General features: G+C 38.6%; 1 protein-coding gene across 6 annotated transcripts in view; it reads left to right on the forward strand.

Moving 5' to 3' along the window:
• The window catches only part of taf1 (TAF1 RNA polymerase II, TATA box binding protein (TBP)-associated factor), a 119,503-nt gene that overhangs the window by 3,481 nt on the left and 95,901 nt on the right, over window positions 1-20,121 (forward strand). Inside the window, exons 8-40 of one of the 6 annotated variants that reach the window (XM_082170760.1) lie at window positions 38-319; window positions 931-1,117; window positions 1,239-1,346; window positions 1,426-1,593; window positions 2,188-2,315; window positions 2,419-2,526; window positions 2,797-2,970; window positions 3,111-3,284; window positions 3,467-3,571; window positions 3,734-3,934; window positions 4,135-4,276; window positions 5,731-5,861; window positions 5,945-6,025; window positions 6,123-6,272; window positions 6,384-6,503; window positions 6,713-6,888; window positions 7,742-7,968; window positions 11,825-12,032; window positions 12,200-12,365; window positions 12,511-12,722; window positions 13,267-13,375; window positions 13,516-13,614; window positions 13,697-13,874; window positions 13,968-14,035; window positions 14,114-14,236; window positions 14,832-14,924; window positions 15,017-15,101; window positions 15,212-15,279; window positions 15,369-15,485; window positions 16,046-16,150; window positions 16,741-16,839; window positions 17,313-17,526; window positions 17,732-17,882. In XM_082170760.1, coding sequence (XP_082026886.1) covers window positions 38-319; window positions 931-1,117; window positions 1,239-1,346; window positions 1,426-1,593; window positions 2,188-2,315; window positions 2,419-2,526; window positions 2,797-2,970; window positions 3,111-3,284; window positions 3,467-3,571; window positions 3,734-3,934; window positions 4,135-4,276; window positions 5,731-5,861; window positions 5,945-6,025; window positions 6,123-6,272; window positions 6,384-6,503; window positions 6,713-6,888; window positions 7,742-7,968; window positions 11,825-12,032; window positions 12,200-12,365; window positions 12,511-12,722; window positions 13,267-13,375; window positions 13,516-13,614; window positions 13,697-13,874; window positions 13,968-14,035; window positions 14,114-14,236; window positions 14,832-14,924; window positions 15,017-15,101; window positions 15,212-15,279; window positions 15,369-15,485; window positions 16,046-16,150; window positions 16,741-16,839; window positions 17,313-17,526; window positions 17,732-17,882 — 4,757 coding nt within the window. Of the gene's footprint in view, window positions 1-37; window positions 320-927; window positions 1,118-1,238; window positions 1,347-1,425; window positions 1,594-2,187; window positions 2,316-2,418; window positions 2,527-2,796; window positions 2,971-3,110; window positions 3,285-3,466; window positions 3,572-3,733; window positions 3,935-4,134; window positions 4,277-5,730; window positions 5,862-5,944; window positions 6,026-6,122; window positions 6,273-6,383; window positions 6,504-6,712; window positions 6,889-7,741; window positions 7,969-11,824; window positions 12,033-12,199; window positions 12,366-12,510; window positions 12,723-13,266; window positions 13,382-13,515; window positions 13,615-13,696; window positions 13,875-13,967; window positions 14,036-14,113; window positions 14,305-14,831; window positions 14,925-15,016; window positions 15,102-15,211; window positions 15,280-15,368; window positions 15,486-16,045; window positions 16,151-16,740; window positions 16,840-17,312; window positions 17,527-17,731; window positions 17,883-20,121 lie in introns of all 6 variants that reach the window. The other 5 variants (XM_082170755.1, XM_082170756.1, XM_082170758.1 and 2 more) reach the window with 5 other exon arrangements.

Below are 20,121 nucleotides of genomic sequence, written 5' to 3' on the forward strand. Positions count from 1 at the left end.
AAGAAAAAACTCTGTCTTTGTGTCTGTCTCTTTGTAGATCACCATGATGGCTCCGGTGGAGTCCAAGTTCCTGCAAGTGTCTGGTGAAGGTGATAAGGTGTCTGAGGTGAGGCCAAAGGTGGCAGAGTGGCGTTATGGTCCAGCACAGCTTTGGTATGACATGCTTGGCGTCCCGGAGGATGGCAGCGGCTTTCATTATGGATTTAAACTCAGAGATGACCAACAGCAAGACAGTACTGATGCAGCAGAAAAATCTGCTAATCCACCAGCTTCTGAACCAGTCAGTGAGCAGGAACCACCCCAAGAAGCACAAGCTGAGGTCAGTGTTTTTTAACCTAAATAAAAATGAGAAATGTTGCTTTCGCAGATAATTCCAAAATAAATTAAACTAATAATAAATGAAAGCTAAATAGAAATAAAAAAAAATAAATAGGAAAAAACACACAAAATTACTAAATTTTAAACTAAAATAACTAATTCAAAATATTAATAAATACTATAATAGTATATAAAGAAGTAAATATAAAAATAACACTGGTTGCGGCCATTTGTAACTTGAATGTGCATGGCTTCCAGTGTCATACACTTAAAAAAAACTGATAAGCAGTCCATTATGGTTGATGTTGCAAACTGTTTTTGTAATCCTATTATTTTAAGTTTTTTTTATCATAAAGACAGTGGTTTGTTACAAATAGTTTTACCGTTTACTGCACTTTGTTAAAGTTATTTAAATAAACCGGATAAAGAAGTCTTGCACATTTATAGAAAATACCTCACTTCCGTGTTGCAAAAAAGGGATATGGAAATATTGGGTAAATCAGGGGTTGTTTTTCATTCACAATAAAATGACACGTGCAGTAGGAACAGTCGTTAGTAATAGTTACAGACAGCTCAATTACTTGTATCTGTACTTTCTGTGTGTGTTAGCAGGGGGATGAGGTGTCTCCGATGCAGGATGAGTTGTTTTTAATGGTGACCCAGCTGCAGTGGGAGGAAGACATCATCTGGAATGGAGATGATGTGAAACACAAGGGCACTAAAACTCAGCGTGCCAGTCTGGCCGGGTGGCTTCCTACTAGCATGACCCGTAACGCCAATGCTTATAATGCTCAGCAGGGTGAGAGAACACAGCCATAATGCAACAAATAAACAGAGAAGGTCACTCATACACATTCACAACACTGACAGTATGTTTATGTCCTGATGGAGTATTGGTCTGTGGAATTAATGTTTTCCAGGTCTAAGTCGCAGTAATTCGCAGTTGGTGCCCCCGACCCCTCCTCCTTTGGTCAAAACTCCATCCATAACAGGTTCCAAAAGAGACAAACATAATCATGATCATCAAGGTACTGTCCTGAGTTTAATGATGCATATCTACTCTTTTGGGCTTAGAATATAAGAAACTGCATTTTTATTTTCTTACAGTTGCTCATGAGGATGACATCCCTTGGTTCTCCATATTTCCGATTGATAATGAGGACCTTGTGTATGGACGTTGGGAAGACCACATAATCTGGGATGACCAGAGCATGGACTGCCTCCCTTCTCCGCCCATTCTCACCCTCAACCCCAATGATGAAAACATCATACTCGGTATTTTTTAACATTTTATACTTAATTTTAAACCTTGAGAAAGTTCACTTATAGTCAGTCATTGATAGTTGTTATTTTAATCAAATGTACTTAATAATTACTTTGTGCTAGTGATCTGTCTTTACAAAAGTGTTTCTAAACCTTTTTAACTCCAAGGTCTCCTATTGTTTACAACAATATTCAAAGGCCCCATGACTTTCCCTGTTTTTCATGATGTAGTGAAATAGAATTAAGGATACAAATATTTGATAATATCTCAAAATTTCTACCTGATAAAATATTTTAGAGCTTTGCATAACTAGAATAATCTATATCCATTATAAAAAATAATCATGTGTTGATTTACATGACTTCTCAAGGTCTAGAAATAACAAATATGCACATTCAGGTTTTCCAAGACCTTAGGGTTCCTAAGGTCCTGAACCTTCAAAAAAAAAAAAAAAAAAGTTAACAAGGTGAATTAAAACAAGAAATATCTTATCTTAATTTGAAGTCATCTTGGGCCCCCTTATTGGGCCCTGGTCCCCTGGTTGAGAACCATTTCTTTACAAAATTCTTTGCAAGTGTACATGGAACCTTGATCTATATTTTCAGAGATCCCAGATGAAAAAGAGGAGAGAGCCTCTCATTCTCCTTCCAAAGAAAACAAAAAAGAGACAGCACTGAAAAAAAGTCGCATTCTGCTGGGAAAGACGGGCGTCATCAAAGATGAACCTCAACAGGTGAGATGAAGAAAAACAAAATGTGGAGTGAGGAAAAGAAGGCTGGGATGTGAAAAGTAGATGATGTGTATAATGTGTGACACTTTGTTTTACTCTGATCTAGAATATGTCCCAACCGGAGATTAAAGATCCCTGGAATCTGTCGAACGATGAGTTCTACTACCCTAAACAGCAGGGGCTCAGGGGCAGCTTTGGAGGAAACATCATCCAGGTGGGGGATTAGGGATGTGAATAGGGACCCAGAGTCAAATCTGAATAATCTGGTCTCTGTGAGCCAGCAGCCCCTTGTATTTTCTGAGCATGTGCACAGGCTTTCTGTAAAATGACCATCTAAAAATAGTGTAATATTTATTTAGTGCCATTGTCCAAAACACTAGAACAGAATAATACAATGATTGAATTTAATCATTCGATTTGACTTCCTGGTTTTGCTTTGCCAGTTCTCTTTGTTTAGTTCTTCTGTGAATGTTTCTTTCCTCAGCACTCCATTCCTGCTGTTGAGTTGAGGCAGCCATTCTTCCCAACTCACATGGGACCCATGAAACTACGGCAGTTTCATCGACCCTCCCTGAAGAAGTACTCATTTGGAGCACTGTCCCAGCCCGGCCCGCACCCAACCCAGTCTCTCCTCAAACACATCAAGAAGAAGGCTAAGGTAGACTGACACAGCCTGAGAATTCATTTGTGTGTTTGTGAATGTGACAGTGAGTGTGTTTGTGTGTAATGTACATTGACATGGTAAAGTTTATACTTCAGTCCTTCATTTGTCCTTTTCATATTTAAAATCGCTCTCAGATGCGAGAGCAGGAGCGTCAAGCATCGGGCGGAGGGGACATGTTCTTTATGCGCACAGCTCAAGATCTAACGGGCAAAGATGGAGACCTGATTTTGGCTGAATATAGTGAGGAGTATCCTCCTCTTCTCATGCAAGTTGGCATGGCGACCAAGATCAAGAACTACTACAAAAGAGTAAGTCACAACTTCACACAGGCCACATTACTTAAGACATAAATGTGATCTTAATGTAGTTCTGGGACTCTAGTGGGACAAGTCTGAGATCTGAGTCTCAATAATGTGAGGTCTTGTTGTGGATCTGGTTCTCCAAGTCTGGTCACTGCTGATAATGGCATTGTCAATGTTTATATCTGTAGAAACCAGGTAAAGACCCAGGAGCACCTGACTGTAAATACGGAGAGACAGTTTACTGTCACACTTCTCCGTTCCTGGGATCATTGCATCCTGGACAACTACTGCAGGTAACATCATGGACACCACTTACACAATCCTGTCACCCTCTTCCACCTTCTTCAAGTTCAAGTTCATGTTTTTTTTTATTTATTTTTTATCACATTGTACATTGTGATTAAATTGTCATTCTTATGAATTATGTTGCTCTTTTGTTTGTGTGTGTGTCACAGGCCTTTGAAAATAACTTGTTCAGAGCTCCCATCTATCTACATAAGATGCCTGAGACTGATTTCCTGATTATTCGGACAAGGCAGGGCTACTTCATCCGAGAGCTTGTGGACATATTTGTTGTGGGTCAGGAGTGCCCTCTCTATGAGGTGCCAGGGCCTAACTCTAAACGAGCTAACACACACATTCGAGATTTCCTACAGGTAGCACCAGCACCCATCTCTCCCTTCCCTTTTTATTCTGGTTGCATGTTAACAAGTGATGAGAAGTGATGTATGGATGAGTGAAGTTTTGAATATCTAATGGCTGATTACATAGGACAGTACTAATATGAGCTGACTACTTGGTGTATTTAACATCTTCAGTTTCATGGATTGTGTTTAAATAGTTTCTCTCTCTGTAGGTGTTCATCTATCGTCTGTTCTGGAAGAGTAAAGATCGCCCTCGCCGTATACGTATGGAGGACATAAAGAAAGCTTTTCCCTCTCACTCAGAAAGCAGCATCCGCAAACGCCTCAAACTCTGTGCTGACTTCAAACGCACAGGTGCACTTACTCTCATGCACACGTTCATCTTAAATTAAATTCTAAAATCAACCTTTAGCACAAGTTTACCTTCTGTCATTTTCATTAAGAAATGTTTGAAGTGCACAGGAAATAGAAAACAGGAGGAACTCAGAGAAAGAACATTTTCAGTCACTGTGTGTGTGTTTTGTCAGACAGGAGAATTGACAGATGCAGCAAGTATTTTTCCTGGTACTGGGAAGGTAGGACAGGAACAGAAAGCTAAGGAAATACACCAGATCACAGAATTCTGCCTCGTTTTACACATACTGCGCCCATGTTAATTGGTTACAGCATTCTACAAAAAAGACGATTTTGTATGGATCCCTGTTATCTGCAAGATCCCTGTGAATCTTGCAGGTAACAGGGATCCATACAAAATTTCTATGCCAGGGCTTGACAATAAAGACTGCCCGATGGCCCGGGGCCAGTGTAAGCGTAGCTTGGGACGCATCCTAAGCGCACGCCCTTCTCAGACAGCTTGTGAATGCTGAATTGAGCTCTTTCAAGTCTTCTTGCGAACATATTAACACACAATTACATTCACACAGTCTCAGCAAGTATCTTAGTAAACATAGTCTGTTACATCTTAAGTGAACATAAACAGTTGAGTATTAAAACGCATGTGTAACACTATATTGGATCCGTGCAGCTCTTAAGGTGATGATACACAGGGCAACTTTTTGAGAAATGTTGCAGAGCAATCTTGCCGAGCGATTGTTGCTTGGCCACTTTCCCATTGAAAATGGGCAATAAATATATATTTGAATGATTTAGATTGGTCGTGGGCCCTGTGTCTCATCTGGTTGCCCGTTGACGGCAACATTGCCCAGCAACATTGCCCAAAAAGTTGCCCTATGTATCATCACCTTTAAAGTGACAGCAGCCTGATAAACTTGCTGCTGTCTTTGTTTTAATATTAATCAAACAACAAAGGAAATAAATCACTCACTGCTCTTGACTAAATAACTTTAAATAAGCACTAATCTATATTTAATTTATACAGTGAAGTATGCAGTGCTATTTTCCATTTCATTATTCATTTTCTCTACCTGAAAAACATGAAAAGCAGTCTTTATTTTATTTGTATGTTTGTTCTATTGTATTTTGGCAGGGCGAGCAAAATCTTAGCGTTGAGCCCTGTATGCTGTAAATCTGTATAAATCCATGATTTTAGCAGGTTATAGCTGGAATTTGGGTTACATTTTGTAAAATGTAAATGTGGCGTAAATCAGATCTCAAGACGAGCCAGTTTGTATTAATTTCAGTTGTATTCATTCAGTAACCCAGATGTCAATGTATTTTCTTTTAAAGTTGCTGGTCTGTTATGCAGCAGAAATGCTGTCAGAATGAAAGCACCATGCGAGTCATCAGTTCTTGCGTAGCAGATACAGTTTGTGTTTTGTACTGAAGCTCTTTCATACCTACTATATCAGGTATGGATTCTAACTGGTGGGTGCTGAAACCTGATTTCCGGCTTCCAACCGAAGAGGAGATCAGAGCAATGGTTTCCCCAGAGCAGTGTTGTTCGTACTACAGCATGCTGGTGGCGGAGCAGAGACTAAAGGTTAACACATGAACGCATCCTATCCCGATGTGCACCATTTTCTTAGAGAGCCACACCAGCTAATGTACACTTCTGTCTACCAGGATGCTGGTTATGGTGAAAAGTCATTTTTTGCACCTGAGGAAGAGAATGAGGAGGAATTCCAGATGAAGATTGATGATGAGGTCAGAGGTTTAATGAGTACATTTGAATATTATTTTTATGCTGGATGGTGTTTGTCTTTTTCATGGTTTGATTATATTAATATGGTGATATGGTTAGGTACGTACTGCGCCATGGAACACAACTCGGGCGTTCATCGCAGCCATGAAGGGGAAGTGTCTCCTGGAGGTCACAGGGGTCGCTGACCCCACCGGCTGTGGAGAAGGTTTTTCATATGTTAAAGTCCCTAACAAACCGACACAGCAGAAGGTACATGCTTTCCGACCATTTAGCACAGCTCCTGGCAATTAAGAATGTTTCATATGCATGAGAATGTCCACACACCCTCATTATCAAACACTGTTTCCTGTTTTTGCTCAGGATGATCGAGAGCCCCAGCCAGTGAAAAAGACTGTGACAGGGACTGATGCGGATCTGAGACGCTTGTCGCTCAAAAATGCCAAACAGTTGCTCCGCAAGTTTGGAGTTCCTGAGGAAGAGGTGACACTGAACTAATCAACTAATCAAAGATACAGTCTCTGAATAACCCCAGATTAAGCTAATCACTAAATAGTTATCAGAGAATGCTGTGTGTATTTTTTTTCTCAATGTTATTTCATCTCCCTAGTGATAATATTTATTGGTGGTCATTTGGTAGTCTCTTGCCTTTAAATTCCCTAATATGTGTATGTATGTATGTGTGTATTTAGATAAAGAAACTTTCCCGTTGGGAGGTGATCGATGTTGTGAGGACCATGTCTACTGAACAGGCTCGTTCAGGGGAGGGGCCTATGAGTAAATTTGCTCGTGGGTCTCGATTCTCTGTAGCGGAACATCAGGAACGTTACAAAGAGGAATGCCAGAGGATCTTTGACTTGCAGAACAAGTGAGAACCTGAAAGTAGCAGGGCTCTTCTGCATTTCATTCTGCAATATCTCACACTAAAAATGTTTTCCAGTACAGGGATGCAGACATGTCACCTTTTGGCAAAATTTGCTGTTTTGAATCCAAAATTAGGTCATTTGTATGATTTGTGTAGATCCGCTGAGTTTTCTTTATTTGTGTGTGTGGCACAAATGGAAGAGTTTAGCTTTTGTAGACAATCACAGGCATCTCTGTTGAAAGCAATGGCCAATCAGAGGTGTTTACTGTAGGTAAGTCAGAATCCACTCTGAATGAGTTTTTGTTTAACGCCACTGCGTTCTACAAACTCGCAAATCCTCTCATTATAGCACCAAAGCTTAGACACGATGTAAATAAGAGATTCATTGTGCAGTGTGTAGTTAGATTCATTGATTATAACGTGAGTTTTCGCTCGAGTGAGTGAACTCAGTCAGTCATGCTATAGAGGGAGCGCTCTTTGCTCACTTTCAGTATATAATCCATTACAAATTTGAAGAAATGTTTTGTTTGTCATGGTTCCAAGAGGACCATCGTCCATGTATACTGCAAAGTATCAGGAGTGACAAACCCATTTAATTATGCGAGTGAAGCGCTAAATTGTTCCGTGAGTCACTCCTGAAATTGCTATGATTGATGATAATTAAACCGGCTGATGTCAAATTAAGCACTTAAAGGTTAAAGGGAGTGTGTTACAATCAAAATTGGTTTTGGGGAGGGTGGGTAGCATCTTTGTCAACTTTTTAACCCTTATGAGTTTGCATCTCTGGCCGTAGCACTGTTAATGCTCACCCTAACAAGGTTGTGACAGAATAGAAATATGTGTTTTTGTTTTTTAGAGTACTGGAGTCCACAGAGGTGTTATCGACGGACACAGACAGCAGCTCAGCAGAGGACAGTGATTTTGAGGAGATGGGAAAGAACATAGAAAATATGTTGCAGAATAAGAAGACCAGCTCTCAGCTGAGCAGAGAGAGAGAAGAACAGGAGAGAAAAGAACTGCAACGGATGCTGATGGGAGAGGACAATGAGAGAGAGAGGGGCCGCAAGGAACGACGCAAAGGCTGTACGTGTGTATGAAATTGAGATTGTCTATGCTAGGGTTGGGTATTGACAAACATCTCACAATTTGATTTGATTCACAAGCTTACTGCTCGATTCAATTCCAATTTTGATTCAAAATTGATTTATTGGGGTATGTATCAGGTACAGTACATAAGGGGGAAAAAATCTGGAACAACAGTTGGTACATTACTATAATATTAAAGGTTAAATTAACAGATTTTTATGGGATACTTACATTTAAATTATACATAAGGACGTTATTATAATAATATCATTATAATAATAGCTTTTTAATAACATGATTATGTTTCTACTCATTTTTTGCATTATAAATATTTAAATGGTGGCTGTCATAAAAACATGACAGATTTATTCAGACTAGGGGTGACCCCGAATAGTCGAAGATTCGATGCTTCGATAGGAGGAGCCTGATTCGACTACCGATCTCACGGTCGAATCTTCGCAGAGGTGTTATGAAACGAGGATCATGCCACTTTGGCCATATGAGGGCGCTCAATGTCTGATTTCACATAGAACTAGCTTTTATGTCAATACATTAATATTCAGCCTATTATGATAATGCTGTAGGCCTATATAAAAATGTGCAAAGAAAGAAGCTTTTAATAAATAATTTTTAACGTGCGTGAATAAATCCAAACACCCCGAGACAGATTTAAGTTTCACTTTCAATCCGTGACCGACAGAGGAGCGTCTTCGCGGCAAGGATTTAAATCTTTAACAATGTCTGGGATAAGAAAATCTAAAGTGTGGATGTACACCATCAGAAAGGATATTCTCCAAGGCTGGATTTAGCATCAGGAAAACCATGATCGCACTTCTGCCGGCCAACGTTAACATGTTTCACGCATAGACTGGGTTTCACGTTAGAATGTATTTTATCCGCGCGCACAATTTGAAAAGACTCCAACGGACAGACAGAGTGAAAGACGTTCAGGATTTGTTCTCTCGATCAGGTACAAGTGATTTCAAAACTTTTCAGCCGGTTCTAATTTGATTTTTGGATGCTGTGAACATTTTTAGCTAAAAAGACTGCCACTCCAGTTAAGCATTTATTGTTGTTTCTGCAGTTAAAAAGACAAAGTTGAACATTCTGGCTACAATCGTTATTTTAATAATTTCTTTATTTTTATTTTATTTATTAATCTGTCAGGGTTATCTAATCTAACTATTTGTGGCTTGTGTTTTGAATATATGTTCCCCTGCACTTTAGGCATTTTGCACACATTTGCTCCTCATCCTGTGACTTGATTCTGATTTATTTCGTTTTGTATTTTTATTTATTAGAAAGGTATATTCTGTTCTAATTTAATTTAGTAAATTAATTGTTTATTATTTCGGTGCATCGATGTTGTGCTGTAGGCTGGCCTGCTCGCACAGGTATTTAGCCGATTTAATTTGATTTGCATGTGAAATGCAAATCTACAGTGTGGCCTTTCTGGAGTTATTTATGTTATTTCTTAGTTTTATTGATCAAAAATGTTTTTATACATTTTCTTCTATATCTTTGTGTGATTTTCTGTACATCGCGGCTTTGAAACGTTAAAGCCCCGCCCCCAGCCCCACCCCCATACACATGATTCGACTATTAGTCGACTATAGGCAAGACATGACGATTCTGATTCGACTATGAAAATCCATAGTCGGGGACAGCCCTAATTCAGACATACAATACAGGGCTCCAGACTAACTTTTTGCCTTGGTTGCACTGGTGCGCCTAACTTTTTTATTTAGGTGCACCAGCACAAAATTTGGGTGCACTGAAAATGTTTCTCGGCTCGCGTCACCTTTAACGCCACAATTCCAAGGTCACCTTTTTATCACGCTCTATATACATTCATATTATGTAAATGATTTTAAACAAGAATAAGGTGTAGGTAAATAAATAAAAATAAATAAATAAATTTTTTAAAGTGCTTCACTGAGCTGCCAAACTAACTATTTTGAGTCTCTAGCTCAGGCGCGGTATAGGCTCTACCTCCGTCTCTGAGTCGGATGCCATCTCCGACGAAAGACCAGGGCTTGGCATCTTACCAGGGACTGGGGAGAATGGTGGCTGAAGTAGCTTCATGTCTGGGCTGTTGTCGGAGCATTGACCGGGGAGTAAAGGGTTTTAACGGTATTCCTACTCTTACCGATACTGCTTATCGATCCGGTACTTTAACTGTATTCTTATCGGTTCTTTTTGTTTTTATATATATATATATATATTAGTCTAAAAAGAAATCTAATAAAGTAATCAAATGTAAAATAACACTGCATAATTTTTCATAAATAGATTAATGCTTAATAAAGCTGAAGTTATTCTTTCAAGAGCTTTGTAGTGATTTTTCTCTTGTTGTTTGATTCGCAGTAATGGCGCAATCGTCCGCATGTTTAATAGACTGCGGCCCCTTTAAGACCGAGTGCAGATCTGCTATTGATCTGATGCACCATATTCTCCCAACTATTTCCATAACTACGTCCATTTAAGACATAAACTGTTTTTAGTGAATCTCCAAGCCGGTCATTTTGACATACTTTTGTGTACATTTGATCGTTTAGACACGCACATTAAACCCAAAGTAGGCTATAATTTGCTTGTCTTGGTTTCGGTTTCGGAGCGCGTGCCGCCTTGCGAACAACATCTCTTGCGCAGATTTTGTGCTTTTAATAGCTCTTTTAATTATTTAACGCGTCTCGCAAGTTAGCAACAGTAGCTAGACTGCATTTTACAACAATCACCGATCGTGCTGATTCTGTCGTTAGGTTTGAGTTTTAGGGAGAAATGACAGTGTAATGCTGCGAAGAGAAGAAGTTGCACTAGATAGAATGCGGCTATAGTTTTTAATGGTTTTACCTCAATATATTATTTTTTATAATCTTTGGAAGCCGAAATCTAAAATAAAATCAGACTAATATCACAGACCTTAAGTGTAACCAGGCTACGTTTGAATGTTTAATTCTGTCCTCCGTCATCACTCATTAAGCGTGAGAGAAGAGTGTGAGTTCCGTCAAAGGAGAACAAACACTTAGTTCGTGGAGAGGCAGCGGATGCGAGGACGTTAGGTGCACCGGTGCGACCTAGGAACAATTTTAGTCGCACCCTTACAAAATTTGGTCGCATGTGCGCCCAAATTGGTCGCACTCTAGAGCCCTGCAATACATACTGACAAACAGATTGCGTAAAAAAAAAAGAAGAAATTTCCAATATAGTGCATATATTTGTCAAAATGCTCCTCTCTAGTGTTAAGTTTTCTGACTAGCTATTAAGTTTATGGACTTTTGTGAGGTAAAAATAACATGCATGACATTTTGTTAACAGGCTGTTTTATTTATGTCTTTGCGAGTTTGAAATACTGATTGAGCGATTACATGAGACATGATACGGATTTCATTAAGTAATGGAAAGTGCTGGACAATAAGTCTTTCAATATACCTTCTGATGTTCATTCATGTTTATTTCATGCTGTAACTAGTAGTAAAGTGGAAAAGATTATCAGTTCACCATGCTCTGCGCTGGCCCTTCACTTGCACTGAGGCGCTACAGCGATATGTCACAGCACCAAAACGTAATTTCATAAATTGCTAGAATTTGAAAGCTAAGTCTTTTTTTCATTTTTTTTTTTCATATCAAAAGTTACAAAGCTTATTGTGTTTTTTCTTTTATTTTATTTTTGGATGGGAGGCATGCAACAAAGTTGTTCATTCATCAACTGAAAACACCATATAAGTTTAATTTTTGGCATTTAAGAATCGATATCATTTCATCAAAACGAGTATTTTTACCCAGCCCTCGTCTATATCCAGATCTTTGTCTTTCTCTGTATCTAATAACAGCATCTGTTTGTGCGTTTTAGCGAGCGCCCTCTCCACCAGCTCTCACAAAGATGATGACGCTTCCTCTGTCACTAGCCTGAACTCTTCAGCAACAGGGAGAAGGCTGAAAATTTATCGCACATTCTGTGACGAGGATGGCAAAGAGTATGTGCGCTGTGAGACTGTACGCAAACCAGCTGTTATCGACGCCTATTTGCGTATACGCACCACAAAGGATGATGACTTCATGTAAGTATCTGTTTGTGTACTTAGTAGTCAGTACTAGTACACAGCAAAAACTAATATAGTATTGAACACACTTTTATTTAAAACGTTGAAAATAATTATTAACAAATGTAAAATTCTTTATTATTATCATTAATGAAAATGCCTTTGTGTTCTTCATGTGTCTGCAGTCGCAAGTTTGCATTGTTCGATGAACAGCACAGGGAGGAGATGAGAAAGGAACGGCGACGAATTCAGGAGCAGCTGCGGCGCCTTAAACGAAACCAGGAGAAAGACAAATTTAAAGGTCCACCTGAGAAAAAGGCCAAAAAGGCCAAAGAACGACCAGACCTGAAGGTACAAAATTAGAAATATACTCCTGCTCGCCACTGATGTGCGCTTATCAATCCTTCTGAAAGTGTTTTGCTGTGAATGAAATGAGCACATGATATTTGTTTGCACAGACTGAAGTTTTTGGTAATGTTTTTGGTTTTGTCTACAGCTAAAATGTGGTGCTTGTGGGGCAATTGGACACATGAGAACCAATAAGTTTTGCCCGTTGTACTACCAAACCAATGCCCCACCTTCTAATCCAGTGGCCATGACAGAGGAGCAGGAAGAGGAGCTTGAGAAGACTGTCATCCACAATGACAATGAAGAACTTATTAAAGTAGAAGGAACCAAGATTGTTCTTGGAAAGCAGCTCATTGAGAGGTATTGCAGACATGGTAGTTGCATAACATGTATGTGAACTTTTTTAATCAATGACAAACCTTTTCAAGAGGTTAAAATTGATAAAGTATAAGAGAAAGTGTAAATCATTGAATGGCTTGCCATTTAAATTCCATATTAAGTTTCTATTAACCACCTTTTACCTTCACTTTTAAAATGGGCCTGTGGTCAGAGTAGTTATTGTTAACTAAAACCATTGAAAATTATTTTTGTTAATTGAAATAAAATTTAAATTAGATGACAAGCACAAACTTAGTGGAAATTAGAAACTAAACATTAACTAAAACATTAAAGAATTTTGAAATGTTCACTTGACATGCATTTTAAAATGTTCTGTCTAGTCTACTAATTAATATGCTGTATGTATAATCACATTAAAAATATTTACCAAATACTGTTCAAAATAGTTTTAGATGTATTTCTGGCAAGCCAACTTCCCAAACATATTGTCAGCTACTTACATAATTTGTATGCTCAGCTGTATTAGTGTTTGTATTGTTATGATACTTGATTCATATGTTTATAGTGCTGATGAAGTGCGGAGGAAATCTCTGGTTCTGAAGTTCCCTAAGCAGCAGCTTCCTCCTAAAAAGAAGAGACGCGTGGGGACAACAGTACACTGTGACTACCTCAATGTAAGAGTATGTTTTAAGTTTAAGTTTCTTTGTGCAGTAGTTGTTAACAGATTCTTGTAGACCCTGAATGAGTAATCAGCACATGGCAGCATCTCTGTGCCATCATCATTCGTTATACTATCTCTCTGTCTTTCTCTCAGCGTCCTCATAAGTCCATCCATCGCAGAAGGACAGACCCCATGGTCACACTCTCTTCAGTCCTGGAGAGCGTCATTAATGACATAAGGGACCTTCCTAATGTAAGACGCATTCACCTCTGTTATATACTAGACATAAACACATTCTCTGACACACAGATTGAATATGTTGTTTGTCTCTCAGACGTACCCCTTTCACACTCCTGTGAATGGCAAAGTAGTAAAGGATTATTACAAGATCATCACACGACCGATGGACCTGCAGACGTTACGTGAAAATGTTCGCAAGCGCATGTACCCTTCACGAGAAGAGTTCAGAGAGAGTGTCGAACTCATCTTCAAAAATAGTGCTACGTACAATGGTACTTTCACACGCGCATACAGGAACTTAAGGTATTTACTCAGACTAGACGTACACATAATCTATTTTTATGTATAATATATCTATTTTTCAGGTGCAAAGCATCCTTTAACCCTTGTTGGTCAAGCGATGCTGAGTCTGTGTGATGAGAAACTGAAAGAGGTAGATACAAATATTTCACTAGGACTCAAAAACACTTGCAGAGAGATTGAGGAGTAATTATTGTGGCTCTCTTTGCAGAAAGAGGAGCGTTTGGTTCGTTTGGAAAAAGCCATTAATCCTCTTCTGGACGATGATGATCAGGTCGCTTTCTCCTTCATCCTCGACAACATTGTCACACAGAAGATGATGGCTGTTCCCGATGTGAGCGACCACTTACTGTTCTACCCTTATATGTTTTATATTTATACTTGTACTTAAGGACTTAACGTGTATTTTAATCATTCTTATTTAATATCTGTCCAGTGTTAGTAACTGCAAGTCAAGGTCCTCTTAAAGGCATTATTAACCTATTTGGATTTTTTTTTCTTTATTGGATTTTCCTACATTGCATTACAAGTGCACAGATAATAAACCCACAAGTTAAAATTAAGCAATTTTAATACCTCAATAACCAAAACCAATAAACAAACTGAAGCATTAAAATACAATTAAAGCTTAAATGTCTATAGTGTCAGCCAGTGCATTATGGGACTCCATACCTTATCAAAAAGCCAGTGAGTTAGAATCCATTTTTTTTTAGCTTAGAGTAAACCCCTCTTTAATCCACATATCAAAGTTAGGGCTATTTTGATTTTTACATTAAATTCTGAAAGTATTTTGACATAAAAAAACACTTGCTCAGCAGCTTTAACACTGAAACAGTCGTATTTGATGGTTCCATATAGCATGTTCAGTTAGCAAAAATTAAGTGAATTGCTCTTTCTTAATTAGTTAATGTCTCTTTTTCTCTCTGTAGTCCTGGCCCTTCCATCATCCTGTTAACAAGAAATTTGTTCCTGATTATTTTAAAGTCATCATCTGCCCCATGGATCTGGAAAGTCTCCGTAAGGTCAGGAAGATCTGTGTGTGTGGACACAAGAATCTTCAGTAGGAATGTGGTTTATTTCAGAATCTCTGAACTGTGTGTGTGTCTGTGTGTAGAACATCTCCAAACACAAGTATCAGAACCGGGAGGTGTTTCTTTCTGATGTTGGTCTCATTCACACCAACAGTGTTAAGTACAATGGTGAGAACCAAATTAATATTTTTAGTCATGAAAATGCTGTTTCATCTTGAATAAAATCATGATTTCACATATGTATGCATTCTTTTATTTACACATTTTTTGCTTCTCAGGTCCTGATAGTCCTTATACCAAAACAGCTCTGGAAATTGTGAATGTCTGCAAGCAGACTTTAGCAGAGGTACTTCTGTGTGAGAATGAAGGAGTTCTTTGCTGTTTCGTATACTCTGTTTGACTTTGTGTTTGAGATGTTTAATGTGTATCTGTTAGTATGACGAACACCTGACTCAACTGGAGAAGGACATCTCTACTGCTAAAGAAGCTGCTCTGGACGCTGCAGACCTTGAGAGCTTAGACCCATTGACTCCTGGACCGTACACACCGCAGGTACATGCACACATCACACTGAGGGCATGATCTCAGGTGTCTCAAGTGCTCTGTGTGCAAGTGTATTTGATAGCAGGTGAAATGAAGCATGTCATCATAAGAGACTCTGCCAGAAACAGAACAGAAGGCTTGTATTCTCTGTCTCTCTCTGTCTGTCTCTCTCTCTCTCTCTCTCTCTCTCTCTCTCTCTCTCTCTCTCTCTCTCTCTCTCTCTCTCGTTCATAGTCTGAACATTCTGTACTGCACAGCTGTTTGATTCACATTTCCTCACTGTTCTTGTCTTTTCCTCCTCCCTTACAACTTGTTTGTCTTTCTGTGTCTGGGGCTTTTTCTTTTTATAATATTTTCTTTTTTTATATTTAAATTTTTTCTTTCTTGCTTTTTTTCTTTTTCTTTCTTTTCTTTCTTTCTTTCTTTCTTTCTTTCTTTCTTTCTTTCTTTCTTTCTTTCTTTCTTTCTTTCTTTCTTTCTTTCTTTCTTTCTTTCTTTCTTTCTTTCTTTCTTTCTTTCTTTCTACCTTTCTTTCTTTCTTTCTTTCTTTCTTTCTTTCTTTCTTTCAGCCTGATGTGTGTGAGAACAGTGTGTCTGTGAGTTTGCAGGGAGATTCTAGTCTGTTAGCCGAGGCTACGCTAATCCCTCCCACCCCTGAGAAAAGAGGGGGGCAGGTATTCCTCACTCCCTCTCTGCATCCATCCATTCCTCTGTCCATCCATCTCTTCATCCATTTTATTGGTTAGCTTGCTTTACCCTTTGGATATGTCCTTCCACCCCCTCATCCATCCATTTTGTGGTCACCCACCCCTTTACTGTGATGGTTTCTGTTCGCTGCTTGATTTGCTTTATCTATCTTCAACTAAGTATGTTTAGGATGGATTTTAGAACTGGTCGTTAGTGAGCTAAAACCTAATTATTATTATTTTTATTTATTTATTATTTCTTTTATATAAATGAGACTCTCATTTTTGAGAGTTTTTACCAGCCAAAAACAATGAATGTAGCTGAAATCCTGCTTACAGTGGTAAATCTGTTGCATTTTCTCCAGAGTATCAGCCATTAACTGCTTTAGTTTTAAAACCGCTCTAAGGTTTTAATGTACAAAAAATGTAAAGCCTTAAAAAAAAAACTTGATTCCATCGATCTATCTCTCCATCTGTCCATCTGTCCATCCTCTGCTGCATGCATTTTCTGATTGGTCCTCTCCTTCTGTGTGCCTCTACACTGTCCTTAAGTACATTGTTGTGTGTACGTTCCTTAGGGTCGTCACGGCAGAGGCAGAATGGGCGAGGAGGAGTCTGATGTGGACATTGAAGGATTTGAGGAAGATGATGATGGCAAACCTAAAACACCTGCTCCGGTAATAAACCTGCACACAAAACCTTTCAAACCAGGGGTCTTCCACAGGGGATTCACAGTCCCTTTTTTACCCCTTACTGTTTGATTTAATTAAATAATTATTGTGAACAAAATAAAAATATGCATTCAAATATGCACGTTATAGGTAACCGTTTTCAATAAGGTCTCGTTTGTTAACATTAGTTAATGCATGAACTTAACTGTGAGCAATATATTTTTACAGCATTCATTAGCATTTATTATTTGTTAATGTTAGTTTATAAAATAAATGTTGAGATTAACATTTAATTAAGATTAATTAGTGCTGTAGATGTATTGTACATTTTTAGTTCATGTTAACTAATGTAATTGACTAATGTTAACAAATTAAACCTAATTGTAAAGCGTTGCTTAATTTAACTTAAATCAAAGCAAATGCAATGGTTTAACAGAATTTTTCAGTGTCAGAGACTTGAATGTTGTTTGTACTTTCAGGCTGAAGAGGGAGATCTGGATGATGAGGACGAGGAGGATGATGAAGATGATCTCCTCATGCGGCCACAGAGGCGTATGCATGGAGATGAAGAGGAATACGAGGATGATGAAGGCTCCAGGCGGCCAGCACAGGCCAGTGTACTTTACCAGGATCTGTTGATGTCAGACGCAGAAGACGATGCCAGTGAGGAGGAAGGCGATAATCCATTCTCCTGTAAGTGAATACGTGTGTGTGTGTGTGTGTGTGTGTGTGTGTGTGTGTGTGTGTGTGTGTGTGTGTGTGTGTGTGTGTGTGTGTGTGTGTGTGTGTGTGTGTGTGTGTGTGTGTGTGTGTGTGTGTGTGTGTGTGTGTGTGTGTGTGTGTGTGTGTGAATTTTGCTGTGTATGTAACATTGATTCTCTCTGCTCTAAATTTGAAGCTATCCAACTGTCAGAGAGTGGCAGTGACAGTGATGCTGAACTGGGGCATCAGGAGAGCACCCGGATTGGAATAGAGCAGGACGAGAGTATGATGTCTTATGAGGGGGAGGGGCATGATGGGGTAACGCACATGGAGGACAGCAACGTCAGGTCAGAATACATGAACACAAACATATTCTTGTTTGAGTAAAGCTGATGTTTTTCCATGTATAATCATGATTTTGTATCATACATATGCTACTGTTCTTCAATAGCTGCAGGATGCTAGAATCCTTATTGTTTGGTAGCATAGTAACCAAGTTATTACTAATAATGTTTGTCTTGTACTTCAGTGGGTGTTGTGATTTTTATTTATTTATTTATTTATTATATATCATTTTTGAATCTTATATTGTCTCGTAGGAAGTTTGAAATGTGCTTCCTAATTCCTAGTCCTGTCATTCTTACACACATTCACTAAAGGCTAATTTATGTTAGTCACAGGGTTTCCGAGGGGCATTAAAAAGCATTAAAAGTCATTAAATAGATTTTGCAAAAATGAAGGCCTTAAATAGCATTAAAAAGCATTACATTTTAATCCTACAGGCGTTAAAAATTTAGATATAGTTTTGAAGAAAATTTTATACTATCAATTTATTTGAATATAGCCTTCATAATTAATATTTTTTATTTGCTGTCGCAAAATATGTACGTAAGTGTGATAAACACGCGGAACCGGTTTGGTAATTGCTTCCGGCCGGAGCAAAATTGCCTTGATGCGGAGGTGATGCAGACATTTTGTACAGTGGTGGACAGGAATAAAACTAGACCAGAAAAATGGGAAAGTGCAAATTCCATTAGAAGTGGATATTTAACGCAATTAACGCAGCATCCGTTAATTTTTGTCATCCTTTGGCAAGCTTTACATTATGATCCCGCTCTTATTCATGCTAATACTTTGAAACCTGAACTTGGCTTGAACAAACAGTAACACACACAATAAGGACACGGGTAAATGTGACTTTTATTATGGATTTATGTGAGGATTGTTTGAAGTTCACTTAAATTTGAAGTTGTTATATTTTTTATATTACACTGTAATGTTGAGTGGCTATAATTAATGGTTAAAAAGGGGGGGTATAATTTTTATCCAGACATCAATAGCTGTAATAGTACCAGTGAGACTGGCCTTCATTCATACAAAGATGCCATTAAACCAGTATTTGAAACATACTGGCCCTCATTTATCAAAAGTGCGTACACCAAATTTCCAGCGTACACCCAAAATCACGGTGACTTTGAGATTTATCAATATGGACGTTGGCGTACGGCACGCTCAAATCCTACGCCAGCTCAGGAGGTGGTGTACGCACGTTTTGAGTTAGTGCGGAAATGCGCAGAAAAACAATTCCTAACACCACAAAACGCACTGACAAACTAAAAGATATGATATATTATGACCCACTGTAAAAAAACTAAAACAATATAGTAATTATAAACTTCAGTGTTTATTTTTGGTCAACATGGACTTCAATGTTTAATTTGTGTGACTTTACCAAAGCATTTGATTTGTAGGCATTCCTTCAGTTGCGAGCCTGTGCGCTTAACTTACCCATGACGTTTCAAGCCTTGTTTATACTTCGCCTGGCTCCGCAGCGCGAGTCTCCGCAGACTGCGCGCGCACCTCCCCAAACGGACGAGTTATACTCATAGACAGTATATAAACGGTTATACTCTATACTCGACGCGCTCGCCGTCGTACTATTCTTTGAAACGATGGTTAGGCCAGGGTTAGGCCCGGCAGGTGCGCACGGACTGGGTTCAGTAATGAAAGGCTTTCAATGACCAAAAAATTATTCAGACTGACAAAATAATAAAAATGACATTCTTCTTCTTTTAAATAATAATAATAATAATACAAATAATAATAATAACGACATTCTTCTTCTAAATAACAATAAATCATAATAAGAATAATAAGAATATTACAAATTGTCATGCAATTATTAATGTGAATGAATGGTAGGCTACTCCACATCACATCATCATCACTATTGTACACCCCAATACATGTGAGGTGAAACGAAATTAAATGCTTAATTGTTTCAAAACACGTGCTGTAAAATAATGCATTGTGATAGGTCATTTGCTCATCCAAGTTTCTCTTCTTTGCCGTCTTCCGTGTGTCCATGGCGTAAAATTGAGGGCGTGGGGGAAGCGGAGACTTGAATATATAGGGGGGCGTGTTATTCTAATGACGATCGTTTTCAGCCGCGGCATTTATCAAAGGCAGGTATTGCGTACACCTGGATTTCAAAGGTACGCACAGCTTCATAAATCAGGCGGTGAGAGGAGTGCAAGCATAATCTTACGTCAACATATACGCCCGTTTCTACGCAAGAATGATAAA

This window comes from Leuciscus leuciscus (genome assembly GCF_965113295.1).
Source record: "Leuciscus leuciscus genome assembly, chromosome: 5".
Lineage (NCBI taxonomy): Eukaryota > Metazoa > Chordata > Actinopteri > Cypriniformes > Leuciscidae > Leuciscus > Leuciscus leuciscus.